Genomic DNA, 21,864 nt, shown 5'->3' with positions numbered 1-21,864 from the left:
AGGAGGAATACCATATTTATAACTTCAATTTTAGACTAGATATTGTAGCATGGCTATAAAGTCCTACCACCAAGGGGAAACTCAAAAAGGGATAGGAGAGTAATTCACTGGCCTTAACTAAGTACACATACTTCAAATAAGGGACAGAGTTAGTAAGGTCAGAGAATACTGCTGAAATACCAAGAAATGAGAAGTCAAAATAGCCAGAGCTGCTCTAGTGGGAAAAAAAATTTGATCCTGGGCTTCTCAAGCATTTGGGACAACCCTGAGATCTTAAGTTCAGAACTTTCTTCCAAAATTCTCTAAACTTCTGCAGGTGCCCCCCACACACACACACATACTGCTCCTTTATTTCCAAAACAAAAGGACAAAATTTACATAACAATTTATAGAGAGTAAACTCTTGCTTCCTTCCTTTTGGAAGCAACAAAGGGCACTGAGGAAGACTAATGTTAGGGAGGTGGCAAAGCCTAAAGATAGGGTTACTGGGGTGAGGAGCCAATGAGGGCTGTTAGTTAATGAATGGTTGGTGTGGGATAAGAGAAATTTATTCTTACTCTAGATCTAAGCAATCTAGATCTAGATAGGAGCATTCTGACTAATTTCTGCTTTGAAATGACTCCACATATTCCCCTATAGTCTTCTAGGAGTGTGTATGCCCTTGTAAGTAGTCCTTCTGTTAGTCACTATATAGTGTTTCTTCTTGATTTCTCTAGCTCTAGATTTCTAACCACCAAACAGTAGCTAACACATCTAGCATTGTGATTACTCTTTCACATATTAATTCACTAAATCCCTCAGACCTTTAGATGTTATAATGATACTCATTGTCACAGAGAAGGAAACAGAGGACTAGGGAAGTTAGCTGTCAGATCTGTGAGTCCCAGCCAGGCAGCCTGACTTCAGAGCCCCTGCTTTCATAGATAAAGTGGCATCCTTAGTGGCCCAGGGTACGGTCTTTGCAGCAGGGTAGCTGGACTTCCAACATGATACTATAGTTTATCAGGGGGAGAAAAGGCCTTGAGGATAGGAATAAATTTCCTGGACTCCAAGATGGCTTGGTGTATAGCCAAGGAGACTTAAGAAAAATGTAATGAGAATCAAGTCATGAGAAATGTTATGAGGAAAAAAAAATCATGCTGTGATAGAAATAGCAATGAACTTAGAATACCAAAAATTGAATGATTGGTGTAATTGCAGTAGTATCTAAGGACAGCCGCAGAACTATGGTTCCTGGTGTGCATGCCCCAGTGTAGGCACCCCATGCAACAACGAATCTGGGCTGGTCATGTGAGTTGCTTTAACCAAGAGAATATGATGGAAACAAAACTAGCTCTGGGCCTAAATCTTAATGGCTAACACTTCCACTTTTGTGCTCTGTTTGGAAACCCTAAGTTATGCATGTAAGAAGTCCGGCTACCCTGTGAGAGAGATCATGTGAAGAAACCACATGGAGGGAGCCTACACAGAGTGGGAGAGGCTCTAGCTACATTATCAGAGCCCAGCCTTCCAGCTGTTCCCCAGCAGGGCAATGTGTCATCTTGGCCTTTCTCATGCAAATGAGCTCCCAGATGGCTGCAGATTCAGCCCCATCATTGGCTCAAATGTGCCCAGTCAGCCCACAAGTCAGGAGAGATAAAATAGTTGTTCTTTAAACCACTAAGTTTTGGGGTCATTTGTTATGTAGCAATAGATCATAACTAAAACAGTAACACATCATTGATGTTTATTCTCATATCTTCTCATCAGGATAGAGCCATCAAGATAATTAACATATTTCAGTACTAGGGATGGAACCCAAGATCTCATGCAAGCTAGGCAAATACTTTACCCCAGCCCTAAAAAGGTAACTTTGTAAAAATTCAAACATTAATTCAAAGATCAGAAGAATCTCTCATGACTAGTTTAATCTGTGACTTACCTTGATGACTCTAAAGCTATGGATCCAACAAGAAGCGTCTGAAATGGGACTCCCAGTGCAAGACTTTTCAAACTTGGGTGTGCATACAAAGCACCTGGTAGATTCTGATTTAAAAGGCCTAGGGTGGAGCCTGTGATTCTGTGGTTCATTGCAGCTACACATTGAGGTCAGTGCTGATGCTGCATGAGCCTTACTCTATTAGCAAAGTCTTAGAGGACAAAGGGCCAACTGGGCTCCTTCTTCCTCAAGGAGTCAGATTAGACTCAAGAGTGACAGGCAGCTCACCTTCAGGCAGTAATAGCCCACCACACAGACTAGAGAGATGATGGTGTGGACAACAGCAAGGGCCCGCAGTGTTGGTGCCATATACCCAGTGCTCTCCTGCAGGACAAAGAACACCACCGCTTCTTCCTCTTCCTCATCATTAAAGGAATTCCACAGGTTTGCCACATCCTCGGTTTCTTCCTCTAATGGTTCTTCAGTGACCTGACCCAAGACACATGCTCACTTTTAAACATCAGAAGAAGCCTCAGTCACTGGGCTCTCCTTACAATATGTCATTAGTATAACTTGTACAAATAGTGCTGACTCAACATTACTTGCTGAATAAATGAAGCTTTTAGATAACTCATTACTAGGAATCTCCCAGTATCTTGAATAACTGCAAATAAAAATTAAGGAGATAAAACCTATTTTTTTTTAAAGAAAGCAAAATAAATAAATAAAAGTAGGGGCCTTTTACTATATATACTATACCTCTGGGCCATAAGAGGTTATCAGGTGGCCTGAGAGGAGGCTGAGACATCAATGCATGTAAGCACAAAAAGGCATGCACACTTGCTCATGCACATGTATACATTTCCTGCAATTCCATTTACATCATGGCTTCAGCTGCCACTCTTAACAGAAATGACACTCAGATCTACACCTTTGAGGTTTCTGTCCTGTGACTCTGACTGCCTGATGGCTATTTCTATCTGCATGGCCACCAGGAGTCACCTCAACCCCAGTATGTTAAAACCAAGCTACGTATCCTAAGATAGAATTCTGTTCTCCTTCTGTGGGCAACAGGGAGCCATGAATTTGTCAAGTAGAAGGTTGATGTGGATACAACAGTGTTTCATGAAAATTACATTGGTGATTTTAAATAGGAAAGGAGATTGGCAAGAGATAGAAAAGCCAGTTACAGACTATACCAAGAATCTAGGATCAGTAATTCATTCCCTTAACTGCTAAGAGCCACAGCCAAGTAATATGATGCATGGCATTTTTGGTTGAAAGGTGATGTGCTTTGTCCCACATCATAAAGTTCTATTTTATTTTTGAGCTCATACAGACCTAGGTTAATGTTTTTCTGATCAGTTTTATTTTTTGACTGTGGAATTTTTAAACATTACAATGGAGATTTCACCTAGGTAAAGTTACAAGGCCTTTACTATTGTCTTATGTGTTGTATGTTACGTGTGCACACTTCTGTTTTGTGTTGTATGTCTGTATGTGCATATGTCCATATATCATATGAGGAGCGCTCATGAATAAATGGATCCGAATTTTTTTTATTATTCACGTGATTTTAATGGTTTAATTTAAATTGGGTAAACAGCTGTTGAGGATTATTTTAATATGTGTACAAATAAGCAGGTTAACAGATCTGTTTGTTTACTTTCACCTTTCCTTTTCATTATATTTAATAATTCTGTTCAGGATAATGTAAATTGTTCAAAAAATTGTTTTCTTAGTACCTGTTGGAATGTTACATAATTTTTTTTTAGCATCATTGTCAGAATTCCTATCTTCATCCCAGTGCCGGTGAAGACAAAGATGAAACCAAACTACTGTTTCTTTGATAGTTATCACAACAAACTGTATAAACTGATGCATCAATGAATAATAACAAGTAATGCTCAATCACTGAGTCGATTTATTTTGGGAGGAAATGGACATATTGATAGATTCCTCCGCTTTGAACTGCTTACAAAACTTGCCTGGACTATGTATCACTTGTATGCATTGTGCTCTATCTGTTGATGCAGCAAATTATGGTAGTGCTGGCATATCTTTGCTGATGTGTCACCAGTGTTGCAATTTTTCCTAAAGAGCCGTCAATTGACTTGGTGTCATGGCATTTCTGTATCCTCCTCCCTTCTACTAGTGATGGTCTAATTTTGGGGGCCAACAGAGGTGAGGCAAAGAACCTCACCCCCCCCCACCAGCACCAAGGCCAAATTTGGGGGCCAACAGAGGTGAGGCAAAGAACCTCACCCCCCCACCACCCCCCCACCCCGTGCATAGGCCTATCCACAAGTATGGCTACATGCTGGACCGGTAGTCAGTGACGGGTATGATCCAATTGCAGTGGTATCAACCTAAGACAGGAGGCTGACGCCTAGAGGTCAGTTTTCCGATGACGGGTAAGAACCATATGTTGAATTGGACAAACCTAACAGGCACGGTCCCTAGCCACATTGCTTGTTGCTTAATTAAACAGAAGGGGGGAGATGCTAAGAGCCACAGCCAAGTAATATGATGCATGGCATTTTTGGTTGAAAGGTGACGCCAGCTAGCCATTGAGATGATATGATTATGTTAAGATTTACATTCATATGGATATTGGACTCCTGCTGTCCACCTCGGCCTGCTACGGGACTCCTGAAGAGTTCCCATTGGTTGGGGAAGTGCGGTAGGAGGAACTTCTCTTGGGATCCGAGTGAATGCCGTGTGCATCGATGGGCAATCTTCCCGGGAGCGTCCGGGACATTGGTGGCAATTTCAAAAATAAAGTTTGTTCCTGCTTGAGTGGCTCGTGATTTTGTGCCTAGCCAGACTGCGGCACTTAACAATTATCACATGCCTACAATATGCAAGACCTATTCACCAATTGTTCAAAATCTTCATTTATCTTGACTGGTACCCTTCTTTTCAACTCCTGCTAATTCTTCTTTCATAATAGTTCTAAGATATGGGCCAACTCTAATGGCTCTATTATTTATCAAGGAAAGAACTATATTTGTTATTAAATTTTTATATATACCATAGTTAATATAGGGTCTAGCTCAATAATATTTGAAGATTGAGTTAAATAATGACTACAACAAGCCTGAACTATTGAAATAGTCCCCTAACTTGCTCCCCTTGCCAGCAGTCTCTATTCTTCCCACTGCTAGAGTGTATGCTTTTTAGAATTCAAAATCTTAGAAACTTCTTTAGATATTAGAATTTTTGCTGTCATCAAGAGCATGAGTTCTGTTATAGTTCCCCCGACATACACAGTACATTTAGTTTATAACATATTTAGCAAGTAATCCCTGAATGAAGTGTCACCTTATAAAAAAGCAGGATGAAGTTGATAGCGAAGGCTACAAACAGAGCAAGGAACCTCAGGTTGTAGAAATTCCTGGCCAGGTAGTGCTGCAAAGAGAAGAACAGGCAGAAATCGAAGAGCTCTGGGAGGGAAAGAGAACTTTCCTGCCTCACACAAGAGATCTGCTCTGGTTAATTTATGTGGGTAACTACTCTGTGGTTACCATTCTTTTAGGATAATCTTTGGTTACTACTCTTTTAGGTCAATCCTGCACTTCTTAACAGTGGCATGAATTATTTGAGGAACCAGAAATGTTGGTTTAAAAAAAATTGCTTAGAATAATGTTCAAAAGAACCCTCCTGTCCTGGCTCATCCCTCAGGGGACCAAATGCCTAACATGCCTCAATAGAGGATCACCTGCTATGCAAGTACTGTATGTGTTTTCATGATCACTCCATGTAGGAAGTAGTTGATTTGGAAATTATGAGTGATCTTTGCCCACAGAAGACCCCTGCTGCTCCCTCCACCCCCTTAGTGCAGTCAGACTGTGGTCCAGAGTACTTGTGCCTTTATAAGTGATAGCTCCAGGAACCTCCTTCATGGGCATTATTCCAATCTCACCACCATCTTCCCCAGAAAATGAGGCCTGGAGTGGCAGCTGTTGGGGAAAGTAAGGTTCCAGTCTCTCTTTAAGGGGACCCTGCTAATAGTGCCAAGGAAGATGTAATCCTGGCCACCAGCAACTGCACCTCAGAGGACAACTTATCACAGAAAGAACATTACAAGCCATATTGAGGTTTGATTGCCTGTAGAAGAGTAAAGATTCAGGGACCAGTGTGGGAACTTCACCCAACAGGGACAACGTCGTTCTGAATTCCTAATGATCAAACTACTTCTGAACTTTTAGACCAGGATGAGCTAAGTCCCCACCTAATAGACATAAAGGACCAGCTAGAAAGAAGTGTTCCCACTCCCCTGGGGGGAAAACAGGGCAGGGGATATTCTGTGATTGGGTAGAGGTGTAGAAGGCTGTGGCTTTTCCCAAATAACCCATTTTTCTTTTCCTGCAACTCAAAAGGAACAGGTAGATAAGTGAGAAGAGGAAAAGAACAGGAATGAGAAAGGAGAGAAGGTGTAATCATCCAAATGATGGAATGAATCAGTGGTAGCTCTCAGGTCTGCCCGGGGCTGACCCCCCCACCAGGAAGAGAACGGGGGCTAGAGCTTACCAATAACTTGGTCTGGTAGATTTCTAGCCCTTTAAAGAAGTTGGCCATTAGGGCTTCAGGCTTCTCAACCTTCTGACCACGTCGTCGCTTCTTCTTCTTTGTCACTTCAGCCCACAGGTCCTCGGCTTGCATCTCCTCTTTGGCTTTGTCCTCCTTTTCTCCGTCTTCCATACTGCAGGGATGAGAAACCCACTCAGTTGGAGAACAGGGAAGCAGATCTAGCCCAGAAAGAGACTAGAGAGAAATTGGGGTTGATAAGTGGGAGATGGGATTGCTCCTAGAGGGTGGAGACCTCAGATCTTTAACAACCCACCATGGCTGACACTGAATCTCTATTTAATGTGTGTGGCCATTCTGATGATCCCTGTCACATCAGTGATATACTCTTCTTTGAAAGGTAGGTTTAACAATTTTATTCCTCCTTCAGAAAATTTGCCCTTTCTTTTGAAATCCATCTTGGGAGTTAGCAACAGTACCTATTATTCTAAGATTGTGGCAGAAATTAAATAAAATATTACATAAAAGGGCCTAGCACAGGCCTGACATATAGGTATTCAATAAATGTTAAATATTATCCATAGCATATGAAGTTACTAAGTGTAGGGGTTTGATAATGTGTTGGGTGAAACAGTGAAAATCCAGCATCCTATTGGAACTATAAAGTTAATAAGATAAACAGAATGTATGTATGCATTATAGAGCTGAGGTGAAAAGAAATAAGCCAGAGCTTGCAGAATACCTATTGCTTGTATTAATAGAAATCAGGTTTTCTATTTACCATAGCAATAGAGTAGTAGATGCTATCAAGAAGTATCTGCCAAAAGGAAAAAAAAAAAAAAAGGTGGAGAAAGGTGGGAGGTGATCGCATGAAAAGCAAAGGGAGATCAGTAAAACAGAGGAAAAGGAACAGAGGTGGGAAAGGCGAGGGAGGGGGGAAGTGCTGGGAGTGATACTGGCCAAATTATATTGTTATATTGTGCATGTACTAATACATAACAACAATTCCCACCATTAAGTATAACTATAATGCACCAATAAAAATATGTGGAGGGAAAAAAATCAGAAACAAAGGAACTATCTGCCATAGCAATAAGAGCAGTCCATGCTACTGAGAACTTACTCTGCCTTCTCTGATTCTACTTTTCCTTCTGCTTCACATGCTGCCTTCATCTCTGCTGCCTAGATAAAAATAACAATCAATCAAGGGTTCCTTAAGAAGTGAGTTCATGATGATCCATGTCATTGGCCATTTTCTTCTTGGTTACAAGTCCCAGAGTCTTTTTCTCTTCCTGTTTCAGCTTCTCTCAGGATCACAGAATATAATATATATCAAGTTATATATCAAGCTACTCTGGAGAGATGCCCCCCCAAAAAAAGATATCACACTTTAAAACTCAATTGTCCTTGTATTATTATTCCTTAGACTCAAGCAGAAAATTTGTGCTCAGACCTTGTGAGGGCCCCCACAGCAGCAGTCCTGCTGCCCCATGGGGTAAGACACGGGAAACAGTGGAGCCAAGTCAAATTCAGAGCCGGCTTCCATCTGAAAGGCTTCCTGCCCTGTCTTCAGCCCTCTCATCACTACCCCAGTCCCTCTGACTGATGACCACTGCACTTAGAATACAGTGGAGCAGACCTGGCCTTTCTCTCCATCCTCATCTTGTACCGCTTGACCCGACTTCTAAATCCAAATATCAGACCTTCTTCCTTTCCTGGAACATTCCAGATCCTTCTTTGCACTTGAGCCTTGGCACCAGTCATATCCTCTGCCTGGAGTATGGCTGTCTTGGCTTCCCATATGCCTGTTATCTTTCAGGACTTTGCTTATACAACCCCTTTTCAGAAACCTCCTTGGCTACCCCTTTTAGAGTGGGCCCAAGTCCACTCTATAACACATTAGCTTGTCATTTTTCTGAACATGCATTACAAATGGTAATTATCTTATTTATCTGTTTTCTCCTACTAGAAGAAGCTTAAGCTCCATGAAAGCAAAAATGTTTCTCTGTTGTTAACCAAAGTATCCCCATATCCTAGAACACAACCTGGCACATATAGTCCCTGAATGAGTTTCTATTATATTTCAAACCATTTTATGTTATGAGCTTCATAAGGGAGCAAAGCAGAATGAATGAATTCCTACAATTCTGCTGACTTCATCCCTGACTATCTGCCCCAGGTGTTTTCTCCTACACATTTCCAGTCCCTGATATTTCTCCTTCCTAGCATACTTCATACTTGCAATGACTTATCCAATGTCTGTCTTCTTCACTAAACCCCAGGGACAATGCAATTTTCATTTACCACTACGTTCTTAGAACCTAAAAGAGTGATAAGTACATATTATATTTTTAATAAATAAGAATGGAATGATGAATAAAAGTAGTCTTTGGGCTCTGATTTCTTCACACTTTCTACTGTCTCTGATGTTAGAATAACACTGTGCATTGGATGCAACAAGAGAGAGACACCCAGAATCTCCCATGGCCAATGGTCTCTGCCATCTTATTTGCTTCATCTGCTTGAATGGCTCAGGTGCTACCTGGATAGTGGGTGCATTACAAGGATAAATGGGTCCTAAATGTTGTCAGCTTCATTGGGAGGCTATGCTAAGTCATATGATATCATCTATACTTTTGAAGACACTGCAGAAGTATTGTCACAGAAGAAAAGTCTCCTCCTACATTGTAGTTGGTTTTCTATTCTTTCAGTTCACTGAATGAACCTGTGAACCTTTGAACAAAAATCTGAAGCTAGGTGAAGTCCCAGGCCATCATGTCATAACTTGACAATATAAACCACAATCTGCCCAGCCACTAAACACTGAAACAATATCGAAGTCTAGATATCCCCAGATGCTGCAGAATTGGAATTATAAGATCAGGGTAACTAGCAGAGCCAGTGTCTAATGCACTGTTAGCTCCTGGGCAAAGAGTGTCAGTACTGACTGCAAGATGAGTCTTTTTGTGGGGATAAAGATGATAAAAACAGATTATGCTCACCTGTGCTTTCCTTTTCTTCCGTACAGTACTCTCTAACGTTGGGGGTTCATCTTTGCCAATAATTTCGGACAGGTCCCCCAAACCTACTTCAGGCCCATGCTTTAAGCCACCTTCTTTCTTTGGGTGCAATCCAAAGAGGTCTGACATGATGTCTGCATCTCCCTTCTCGCCCTTGACAAAGTGTACTAGCTCGGTTGGGATACCAGGCTCAGTTACTTCCACCTTCTCTGCCTCCACAGCATCATCATGGATACCAAATTGAGTCGGGTCTGGCATGTCACCCAAGATCTTGGTCACTCTGATGTTCTTTGCCCCTTCTACTAGGCCCCCTCCAAATACTGTGTTCCAGAGGATCTGGAAGATTCCTCCCAATACGGTGAAGAACAGTTGGAATAATCCCACGAACAACATCCAGAAAAAAGAGAAGAACACCTTCACCAGTTCCTTGGCGGTCATCTTTTTCACATTTCTGTACTGCTTCTTGAGGTTCTTCACGGTTGTCTTCTTCAGGAAGTTGGCAACATTTCTCTTTGCTGAGGCACAGGCCATGGCAAACGCAGAGGAAGACTCAAAAGACCTGTCCTCCTCCTCCTCGCCCTCAATTTCTAACACATAAGGAGAATCTTCATTTTCTTCCTCCTCCTCTTCTGGCCTGTCAGCTGAATCGGATTCAGAGATCTGAGATGCTAACTGCATTTCAAAGATGGTATCCTCACAGAAGTTTACAAACAACTCCATCTTTTCTTGCTCCCCACCTTCATTAACAACATCAAAAATGAACTGTCGCTTAGATTCCTTCACCTGAGGCTTCTCCCACTGAGTTCGACTGGATTCGCTGATTTCAAAATAAACACGCTCAATTTTCTTGGCCCCACCCATGATCTCAATTCGTCCTAGGTATGGCTCAAAGTAATTTAGCACACTTTCTGCCGGGTCCAACAGACACTTCAGGCGAGAATCATTTGGCATGTGCTCAGAAAGATTTGTCAATAACACAGCCACATTAAACCCTATGTCTTTGGCCGGCTCATGGAACCGGTCTACAAAATCAATGTAGTTAAACATGTCATTCTCGTCAGCTTCTGCACATGAAAGGAGAAAGTCAATCTCTGACTGTGTATATTGCTTTTGCCCTTCCATGGCCTTCTGGAATTCTTTTTTGGAGATAATCCCTTTACCATCTGGGTCATATTCTTTGAAGGTGTCTGAGCTGGTTAAGTCTTTAAGTTTCAAGAACATGTCAAAGAATTTCAAGATCATTTCTACATTAGTAGATGATTCTACCAGTGTGTCAACCATCTGCTTGCCAATAGTTCCATTTACCACATTCCCTGTGAGGCAGGTTCAAAAAGACATACAAATATATAAATAAACCCGAGCCATCATACAACTGGTCAGGTAGCTACTTTTAGAGGACTTATGTGCCAAATCAGTCAGCTCTTTTCTGACCATGATGATTTGGAAAATGGGTAGGAGGTAGCAGCAAGCCATAAAATCTACACCACTAGGAGACAAGGGAGAAGAAACAAAGGGAAGAATATGGCCACACCATGGACCATGGCCTTTTTTTTTTTTTTAACCTGGGGCCCAGAAAGTGGTTTCATTATCAGAATACTGGGGTCCCTCCTATCCCCTTAGGCCTTTGAGGGTGCCCCCCAGATTGCTGGCATACACACTGGCAGCCAGATGTATTGAAAAGCAATGGGGAAAGGGAGAGGATAGGGAAGAGCAAAGCTTGGAGGTTTTCCCCAGTTCATTCTGGCTTTCCTATTGATATAAAATGAGTTGGCTTCAGGCTTTGTCCATCAGACCATATGCCCCTCACTCATTTTTTCTCTCTGAAAATTTAGCATTCTAATCAATCTCATATAGCATCAGTGACCTGCCAGAAGGATCATCTGAGTGATTAGTCAGGTTAGTGCTCAGGCAATTACAGTCGTGTGAATGCCTAGTTATACCAAACAGCCCAACCTTCCAAGAGGGACAGAAGCATCACCACCATGTCCTGAAGGAGATCCAAGAGTTCCTTCAGCAGCTCGATCTGACTGGAATCCTAGAACAGAAACAGGAGATACCCCTGAGCTATCTGATCCCTCAGCAAAGTACCAGGCAGTGAGCAAGAAGAGCCTGCTCTGGAAAGGTCGGTGAAGGCAGCATCAAGGTCAGGAATGAGTTCCCTTCTCACTGCGAACAAGGATGTCTTATCCTCCACTGTCTGAGGCATCAGGAGACCCATAGCAGGACTCGTCTATCAGTGTCCTTTGCATTTCTCCTTTTATTAGTACAATGTGGCAGAGAGACATACATCGTTGTCCAACACTACTGAACAACCCAATCCACCAGAGAGCCTTTAGGTTTCTCTAGTAGTTCACATTGTCATTTTCTATGCTGGAAAATTACTATCAGCTTTATGGAAATACTATTGCAATCAAATTATGGTGTCAAGGTTATAGTCAACTAGTGGGTTTTCCTTTCCTTCTGATTTGATTTAGGTAATCCTGATGCTGGTTGGTGGTGATCTGGGTGCCATTGGTTCCTTAAAATAGTGTATGATTGAGGCTATTCCTCCAGATGGTTTTGATACCAGCCTGTTTGGTCTTAATTTCAGCAATGTAGAAATTAAGTTAGCTCTGTATTTTATATCCTATGCCATAGAAGAAAATGATCCTTGGATCTAATCTGAGAATGAATTTAAAATTAAGAAATTATCCTTGGAAGAGTGATCTGAGGGTGAAATTAAAATATGTTTTCTGGGTCACATTTATTTAATAGCCTATCTCTGAAAGACATAGTGATTTGCCTAGCCCTTCAAATTTCTGAGGAAATTTCCCTTATCTATGGTGTCACAGCTACATAGAAAAACACCTTAGAGATATGTTAGATCTGTGAAGAGACCTCAGAGATCATCCATTCTAAGTCAGAATATTTTATAAATTATGAAATTTAAAAAAAAGGAAGTGACTTTCTAAAAATCACTGGTGAGGAGGTGATTGGGCCAGGACTCCTGTCTCTGGAGTCTCTATACCACACTGCCCCAGTTGAAAAGAAGTGGATGGAGTATTGCCAAATTTGTAGCCCTCCCAAGAACTCTCTCCTCCCATAAGGCCAGAGTCAAAAGGGGAAAAATGAAAGGGTTAAATAGCACATTCCAGAAGAGAGGAGGCAGATATGACAGCCTGGAGAATTTTAGATCCATGTTATTTAAATTAATGCTGCAAATGTTACTCTAATCAGCTTGAAACACACATCCCGAGGTTCTCCCTCATGTGTTGCCATGGAGAGAGGTGATCAACTCTACATATGCTACATTTATTTGGCCATAATAAATGCTCTCAGTGATTCTGCTTCATCTTGCCAGAGAGATGGGGAGTGAAAAGGAGAGGCAGAGATGGGAAGGGGGAAGCAAAGGTGAGAGAGAAGGGCTATGTGGATTACAGAGACATGCAACATCAGACAGATCAGACAAGGCAGGTAGTATTTATAAATTGACAAAACAATGACAAGGAAGCAAAACGGATTAGCACCACAGAAAGCAAGTGTTGAGGCAATGACGGAAAGATCAGGTTGGTGGGACACAAAGAAGGAAGCTGCATTCATGCAAAAGCCCATACAGGATCCCCATTGGAGGCATTTATTCCTGTTTCCTATTTTGGCCCATTTTGTGCATGGCTTTTCTAGCCTTTGATCAAGCAGCTACATCCATAATGGAAAAACCAAGGGGTGAGAATTTGTTTAGCATTTCACACCAATGAAATGTGCGGGGAACAGGCCACAGTACCTGAGAGAGTTTCATCTGCATGTTAGCAAACACATGGAGGAAGCCAACCACCGCGTCCCACAGCCGACTGTGAGCCAGGCTCTGCTGGTTCCCGATGCAGGGGCCCTGTGGAGAGCAGGACACCCTTATTTCACTTCAGCATCACAAGTTGCTCCGACACTTGCCCTAGTAGGGCATTCGACACCTACTTTTATGAGCAGATAGCACTTTCCCAAAGTCTCATTTTTTAATTTTTTATTTTTTTAATATTTTTTTTATTGGTTGTTCAAAACATTACAAAGCTCATGATATATCATCTTTCATACATTTGACTCAATTGGGTTATGAACTCCCATTTTTACCCCAAATACAAATTGCAGAATCACATCGGTTACACACTCACAGTCTCATATTTTATAGCTCAGTTTTTTTCCTAAGATGTTAATTTTTTATTTTTTCCTTCCCAGTTGTAGGGTATCATGTTTAGGAAAAAACATCAAGAATTTCACAGTGCAGTGATTTTTTTCAGAGACTTTTTTTTGGAAGGGGAGGGGGCATAGAAATGCATTCTTCAAATAAAATCTTACACTGAAGAACAATATTTAAAATAATTAAATGCTTTGGTTGAAGCAGAGCTGAAGGGCACTCCTGCCTGCCCTCACCCACCCCTTCTCCTAAGAGGCCTTCTGAGGAACTCAGGGGTTCTGTGGAGTACAGTTTGAAAACAAAAGGTGGGCAAGTAATTGGTTATCAGCAAAGCTACACATAACTGCTGACAACAGGACTCTCTGATAAGTTTAAAAATTCTGAAATAATGATAAAATCACCTCTAGGATTTTTATTAAACTTCAGGTTATAATACCATCTTTTAAATATCTTTTCTGAAAGACAAATATACACAGATGACCTAATTACTAATTTGTACTCTGTGTGTTAATAACCTTCCTATTTTCGAAGATCATTATTAAACCAACACTGCTTCTTCTTAACTCTTCCTTATAGTGTATTTTTTCTACATTTTAACCAATTGCCAAATCATTCTTCAATAAGAAAGTTCTTAAAAGGACATAGGTACTATCTCAAGTTCTGGAAAAATCTTGTCAAGATTCCCAAAGAGATGAGCAGGAGAACTATTGTCTGCATTCCCAAATCACATGTTTGCTTAAAAATAAGTTTGTGTATAACCAGGTTTGTGTATAACCAGCGGCTTCTTTAGAAGCCACTATATTCCTTTTGGAACAAAACTGGTTGTTGAAGGAAATTCACATTCACAAAAATGAGCTGCTTCGTTTCAGTTAAGTGCTCCAGGGAAATTCTGAAGATTAGGATAGATTCTGCCCAGATCAAATCAAATCCTCGTCAAATATGCTCAATGATCTCCTTCAGTATTTCACATTCTATGGAACATAAAATCAGAAATGAAGGTGCAAGAAAGGGGATGGAATATTTCCATTTTTTTCCTTGCTTTTCTCTTTCTGCAAGATTGATGTGATTATTGACATTATTCTTAATGAAGTCATGCACAATCCTATCTCTGCAGCTTTTCTGAAAGACTGACTTAGAAACTACTTCCTCCCCTGTGTCTACCCACAGTCCATATGTGCCTATGAAGACTCTCAGCCCTGGAGTTCACAGGGCTTTCTTCTGAACTCACACATATGTGGTTCTTAAGCATGGTGGATATGATGGTTTCAATCACAAATTATCATCTTGTGTCAAAAAGTTTTCCTCATGTACCTGTATTTCTCAATTACACTGTAAGCTCTTTAGTGGTAGAGGCAATATACCTCTTTTCATAAGCCACTCTAGAGTATAAGCTAAATGTTTTGTTGAATGAATAAATGAATGAAAATCTTATTCATGAGTCTCTTGGTTATGATAATATAAAAATGTAACATTAATTCTGTTTTTAAGAATCTTATCTCACACAGGGCTAAGAGATGACTACTGATTTTGTAGCAAATTATGCCTGAATACACCTGTTTCTTTTCACAGCAGAAGGACCACTGTAGGCAATGAATGGAGAATGTTATAAACAAGGACTACAGAAAGATCTAGATGTTTGGCCCCAAAATCATATGTAGATGAGACTGCCACTCGACATAGTTTATGTGCTTCAACAAATGGGCAGAGCTTGTGTGGATTGTCTGTAGTCTCTAGAAAGATAACATCACATATCCCTTTTATTTTTTGGTGTCTGTGGCGGGGGGCACAAAGTCTAAGCTGCCATAGAGTACAGGTCCTTTGGGTTCCTACTTCTAGATAAGAAATAGTGTCAGTGTTAGGGCTGGGTGCACAGTGCACTGTCTACATCCAAATATTCTTTAGAAAATGGGAATGAGAAATATGTTCTTTTTGTCTTCGAGTCTGTACTCATTAGTGCATACCTGAATATACTCAGTAAGAGAATTGAAAATTTGCTTGGTGACTGCCAGAGCTTTAGAAAAATTGTGCTGTCCAGATTCATCAATGATATCCTTCCCTGAATAGTACCAGTAGAAATCACTGATTGATTCCTAAAAACAAACAAATAGAGTTTAATATTTCTCAGACTTCAGTAGGTAAAGCTGAACTCAATGTGTGGGAGTATGAGAGAATCCTACAACTCTGTGACCTCTTTCCTATGACAGGAGCCAGGGATTCTGTGAAGGACAGTCACCTGGTCCCTAGAGTCTTTTAAGCATAAATATTTCCCTCCAGGGAAGAAAAGCTAAGAGGTTAGCCTTTAGCACCTGGGAGACCATGATATGGGACATCTAATCAAAGTGAGAAATGTACACCAAAGAGAATATTGACTATAATTCAAATAAAGTAACAGCAACAATAGCTAACATTTCAAATGCAAGATATGGTTCTCAGCACTTTCCATTTAGTGAAGTTCTCAATCTACTATCATTCTATGAGGCAGGTCCTACATTTTATAGATGAGAAAACTGGAACACAAATTAAATTGATTGTTACAGGTCCCCACAAAGTGGCAAAACCAGAATAAGGAATCAACAAAGAGGATCTTTTTTCATATTTGTGCAGATTTTCTCAATACAATTTGGATTTTCATTCAAAACAATTAAACCAAGTGACTTTTCAACACTAACAACTTGGCAAATCACTCCCATCACCTTATTTAATTCTTCTTCCTGGTATAATCTGTTCTTCTCATTCACAGGTTGCTTTATAGATCTTGGGCATTGTGCCTGCATTTTCACTAGCAAAACTAAAGTACACCAGCATTTTATAATAGATAATTTGATATTTGATCTCTCCCCCTTGCTTCTGTTGTTAAACATACTTTTTAAGCATCTGACTTCCCATAAGCATATGGACACAGATAACAATGCCATCCTTACTGGGCCTTGACTGTACAGAAGGTCTCCAACTTACGAGGTCTGACTTATAATTTTTCAACTTTACAAGGGCATGAAAGCAATAGGAGTTCGGTAGAAACTATACTTGGAATTTTGAATTGTGTTCTTTTCCTTGGGCTAGCAATATACGGTATTATATTCTCTTGTGGTACTGGGTTACAGCAGTGAACTTCAGCTCTCAGCCAGCCACACAATCATGAGGGCAAACAGCAGATACTTTATGGTTGTACCAGATTGCTAAACTATGATGCTCAGTAGGCTCAGTGCATTAAATGCATTTTCAGCATATGATGGGTTTATCAGGACATAACCCCTTTGTAAGTTGAAGAGAATTTGTATCCTGGGCCATCTGAATCCTGTGTAGCTGTCTTTACCTTTGGAAGTATAGGTGAGAGGTGCCATTGTCCAAGGCCCTCCCACTCACCTGCAGGCGGAGAAGGTAGTCCACAGTGCTGATAATGATGTTCACAGTGGTGGTGTTACCCATCTGAGTCCGCAGAAAGTTCTGAAAGTCTGAGAGTACCAGTGCTGGGTCAGAGCCTGGCCCCATCATGTGGAGGGAGCCAGGCATGCCCCTCGGCTGAGCTTAGAAGAGGCACACCATGGGGAAAGTCTGCAGGTCAGGGCTCTGTTTTGAGTCCTCCCAACCTGGTGACCCTGAAATGAGACTTAAAGAAGGCCTAAGAGGATAGATGAAAAGGGCTGGAGATTCTAGAAGCAGTTTAGCCTTGGTAGTGTTTCATAACATCGGCCATGAAGTTTAAGTGGTCTCATGTAGACCTTCTTATGAAAGAATGGATTGACGGATGTCCTTGGGCTAGTGACTGGTTGATTGAAACAGCACACACCAAACTGAATTATAACTGTGCCCCTGAATGTTTTCTCTTGACAAATCAATGTGTTCCACTTACCACTGTTATGTCCTTCACACAGTAACTGCAGGAATCTGAAGAGATCTCGGGTGAACTCATCATTCTGGAGCACCTTTTCACCTTGAAAACAGAACATCTTGGTGAGCAATTGTTTGGCTTCTCAACATGGAACACCTTCTAATGCAAATGACTGCAAAAAATGTCAAAGGGTGGTGTAGGAATGGTTTGGAGAAGGGATGCTGGGTGAATGGTGAGAAACCAAATTAATCTGAAGCTGGGGCTGCAGAGCACAGAGCTTTACAAAGGTAAATTATTTAGCCCCGAGACTCAGTCAGTAATGAGAACAAATAGAACAATGGCATAAATAGTTCACAGTCCATAGCCCATGCTTTACAGACAGAAGACACTTCTTTAATTAAGCTTTAAACTGCTGAGTTAAACTCGACATGCAACCACCAAACCTAAGATGTGTCTGTGCAGAGGCAATTAAATTAAATCTCTTAGGATTCACACACATGGCAGGAATCCAGGCCAGAAACTCAAACTTACCACGCTCACGAACAATGACTGGCAGTAAGAAAGAGAGAAGAGTACAAAGTAAGAAACTCATCAAAACCACAATTAGTTGTCTTTACTTAAAACTGGCTCTATGAACACATCCGGCCTGGATGCAGGTTTTATCGAAATACTGATGGAAACATTTTGCTCAAACTCAGTAAGTATTTGGGGATTCAGAAGCCATGAGAGTAGGCTCTAACCAGAAAGAGTTAAGGTTTTAATCAGGAAGAGAATGACCTTGACATTCATTAGTTACTTACGTGTTCCCTCTTCAGTAACCATCCCCAGGCCTTCCGCTTTATTCTGCCTCTCAAAGGCATTCAAATCAAGGACACTTTTAACAGACAAAAGAAAACAAGGTTCAGGGCTATGCATGCTGGGGAAATGGATTTGTAATGCCAGTGTCTCTATTGACTAAGAATATCCTGTCCCTCTATTATTATAGATGGACTAACACATTAAGGTATGGTTCAAAATCCAGCAGTCCCTCGGCTTTGTGCCAAGCAATGTTTACAGACACTGTGACTCAGATCTTGTCAAGAGCATGGAGAAGGGTCATAAACACTCCAACTCTCATTGTCCAGTCTGTGTCCTTGCTAATAGACAAAGGTTCAGAAAGGCTTCCCAAATGAGGAAGAATTGATCTGTTTCTAAGGTCTCTTCAGGAACAGTTTACTATCAACTGTTCCCTCCTTTTCCTTCTTTCTCTGAGGATCACATGGACTTGTGAAGTCCAGAGCACAGGATGAGTAGTGATGGAGAGTGCTAACACATCCAGATTTTGAAGGCTACACCCTTTGATGATCCTACATAGTTCAGGAGCCAAAAGCATGGACAGTAAGCTTTCACAGGCAGTGGTGTTCTGAGGTGTTCCTGAACTTGTGACAAGCTGGTCTTTTTGTCCCTACTTTCTCCAACCTCCTCCTGGTCACCACTATAGCCAAATTTTATGTAGCCATGAACAACCATAAAGCTTGATAATAAGAGCACTGTATGATCAGATTGTTTCCAAACAGGGTTCCTATTTTACCCAAAGAGTCTAACTTTCCCCCACTTGAAGGTTTTTGAAAACATAAGGTCTTATAAGAATGTAACTCTTGGGAAGTTTATGACTGAGTCCATTAAGACTCTGTAAAACCTAGCCTTCCTCCTACTACTGGGCAAAGGACTGGAAGGACACTGGTATTTCTTTTTTCTTTTTAGAGAATCACATGTTCTGCAATCCAGGTGAATTTTAAACAGAAAACAGTGAAATTTCTATTGCTATCTTTGTTGTTTTCTCTCCAGATTCTACTATAAAAAGGGCCTGTGCAACCACAAGCAACTATCCTTCTATTTTGGTTTTGTGTCAGGGGAGGATAACATGGAAAAGGACTTTTGGACCCAGTTGTTTTGATTTTGAATCTTTGCAATGAAATTTCTGATCTTCACTCCATCTCTAAACACCAATGCTGAATGTTTTAATGTCTCTCCCACTTTTAGATGTTTTAAAAATATGTATTATTTTTATAATTACCAAAATCCACTAACATATCTTAAAATTTGTGTTAGGAGTCAATTGGCGACTAAGTGTATGTTACCTGTCCCTCCCTACCATCATTATAAAAAAATTTACAAACAAACTTAGCAATATTGAGTACTATGGAATAGTGAGAGACCTTTAAGAAATTTAATGGAGAATTTCATGAGCAATTGCCTTGATTTTTGCCATTTCTGAGTCCACATGTACTATTTTCCTCCCAGTTAGCAGACTTAGAAGTATTACATTTTCTTTTCCTAAGAGAGATAATAAACTAATAGTTAGTAGGAAAAAAATGATATTGAGACTAAGGGATCAAACTGCAGCTCAAATAAGCCCCTTATTGCGCCAGGGTACAATATTTACCTAATCAAATAAGGTTAGCAAAATTATGAAGTCTGCTGAAAGAAAAGCTGTTCTTCCTCCAAATTTTCAAGTGGAAAACCTAATGTTCCATTTTAAATCATATTACTTAGAGGGAAATGAGCTAAATTATTATAACTTTGATTTCTTTTCAAATGAGCTCTGGATTATTTGAAATACACATGAGTTTTAGAGAACAAGGTGATATTTTTTCTTGGAAGGACTTCTGGATCATTTCTGAAATGAGCAAGAGTGGTTATCTTATGACTTTGGGTTATATATTATTTATTTGTCAGAGGGTTCAGCTAGGAGAGGTGGTTTACACAACTTGGTAATATAAACTGACATGTTGATACTTTGTTTTTTAGGTTACACCAAAATGTTCCTATGCTAAGATATACCTCATCAAAATGGATGTGACAAAATACTCAAAGATCATTAAAGACAGAGATTAATAAAGTGCCTAATGGGTCTAATGAAAACAGTCTTGAGTCATAGTGAGGGATCCTCCTTTCCCCCACTCCTTTTTGGTCTGACTTTTCTGGGCACACATTTGAGGAGAAACTAAAAGTATAGACTGAGCCTCCCAGGAAAAGAATCTAATGCAAAAGGACGTGAGAAAGGGGAGAAAAAGACAACAGCTGTTAGTAGGAAAAAAAAAAATGTGCTGCTATGGCGCACACCTGCAATCCCAGTGACTCGGGAGGCTGAGGCAAGAGGATCACAAGTTCAAGGTCAGCCTCAGCAATTTCACAAGACTCTGTCTCAAAACAAAAAGTAAAAAGGGCTGGGGATAGCTCAGTGGTAGAGAGGCCTTGGGTTCAATCCCAGTTTGTGGTGTGGTGGGGGACACATCAACAGTGGTGAAGTGTCTGTCTGTGGCTAACAGAGATTACATTTCCCCTCTGAATGCTGTTTGAATGTAACCCCAGAGGCTGGAGAACCATACCCACCCTTCAGCTTTCTAAAGTAGGTGACTTCTGAGCCTTCTTTCAATAATTCCATGACATGCCAGTTAATTTTATGCATCTGTTCCCCTTTCTCTTGAATAATGAACCATTTTAAGAAATGCTGAGTGCTTTCCTCATATTTACCTGCAAGATTGCATAAGACCAGAAAGGCTTTGGAAGAATCCAGCATCTTTTTTCTCCTTTAAGTAATCTAGCATTTTCTGCAAGGGAGACATATTTTAAAGGGAAAAGCAATGAAAGCTATGCCACAAGTATTGATTCTCTTAATCCCAATAGAATAACTGCAAATCCCCAGATGCAGGGGTATCAGAATCACCAACAGAATTCAAAACAAAAGAAAAACATACATGTCTGAGTCCCACTCTCTTACAGAACCTCTACTTACAGTGAGAATCTCTTGGATGGATTAGGCTTGTTTTATAAAGGCTTACTAGTATTTCTGCTAGAGCAGCAGGTAGACCTTTGACTTCATGGATCTGTCTGAAGTCACTCATATTTGGGAATGAGCACTAGACTTCGACACAGTAATGCTTAATGTTGCTGAGGTATCATCTGAATTGCTCATGCTTATGAATTTGGCAGACAGGAGAAAAAAATCTTAGAAATGAACTTAGTTGAAAGCTCAGTATTTCTTTCACAAGAGACATCTCCTGTGTTCGCTGTTATGGGGAAGACAGGAACTTTGTCTTTTTTTTTCAATAAGCAAAATAAAAATTAAAAAAAGAGAGATCCTTCAAGATAGTCAGTTGGCAAGTGCTGGTGGACAAAGCAGAAAATAAGACACAACTAAGCAAATGACAGTTCCTACTAAAGAATTTGTTTAGACTGAGTTAAAGACTAGGCAAACTATATACAATATAGTGGTTATGATTTGGATATTCTCAGAGACTCTGGGATATAATTTCATGAATGTCAAAAGTCTGTTGGACACTTTGCCAAGAGGTGCACACAGGTGTTCTCAGCCATATCTTGAAGTACCTGGGGGATACCAATGCACTCCTGGTCTTCT

At 40.6% G+C, this 21,864-nt stretch overlaps 1 protein-coding gene across 1 annotated transcript in view; it reads right to left on the bottom strand.

Annotated features, from left to right (window-relative positions):
- RYR3 (ryanodine receptor 3) overlaps nucleotides 1–21,864 on the bottom strand; it is a 518,939-nt gene that overhangs the window by 14,738 nt on the left and 482,337 nt on the right. Inside the window, exons 79-91 of the mRNA XM_081292880.1 lie at nucleotides 20,979–21,055; nucleotides 18,263–18,336; nucleotides 17,994–18,011; nucleotides 17,484–17,564; nucleotides 16,997–17,085; nucleotides 15,595–15,723; nucleotides 13,229–13,333; nucleotides 11,422–11,503; nucleotides 9,451–10,781; nucleotides 7,572–7,630; nucleotides 6,452–6,623; nucleotides 5,243–5,329; nucleotides 2,207–2,407 (exon numbers count right to left, since the gene is read on the bottom strand). Of these exons, the coding sequence (XP_081149006.1) occupies nucleotides 2,207–2,407; nucleotides 5,243–5,329; nucleotides 6,452–6,623; nucleotides 7,572–7,630; nucleotides 9,451–10,781; nucleotides 11,422–11,503; nucleotides 13,229–13,333; nucleotides 15,595–15,723; nucleotides 16,997–17,085; nucleotides 17,484–17,564; nucleotides 17,994–18,011; nucleotides 18,263–18,336; nucleotides 20,979–21,055 (2,505 nt within the window). The remainder of the gene's footprint in view (nucleotides 1–2,206; nucleotides 2,408–5,242; nucleotides 5,330–6,451; nucleotides 6,624–7,571; nucleotides 7,631–9,450; nucleotides 10,782–11,421; nucleotides 11,504–13,228; nucleotides 13,334–15,594; nucleotides 15,724–16,996; nucleotides 17,086–17,483; nucleotides 17,565–17,993; nucleotides 18,012–18,262; nucleotides 18,337–20,978; nucleotides 21,056–21,864) is intronic.

This window comes from Spermophilus citellus (genome assembly GCF_964194105.1).
Source record: "Spermophilus citellus genome assembly, chromosome: 4".
Taxonomy (NCBI): domain Eukaryota; kingdom Metazoa; phylum Chordata; class Mammalia; order Rodentia; family Sciuridae; genus Spermophilus; species Spermophilus citellus.
Note: the sequence above shows the minus strand (reverse complement) of the source record. Positions and strands in the feature narration are given on the sequence as shown.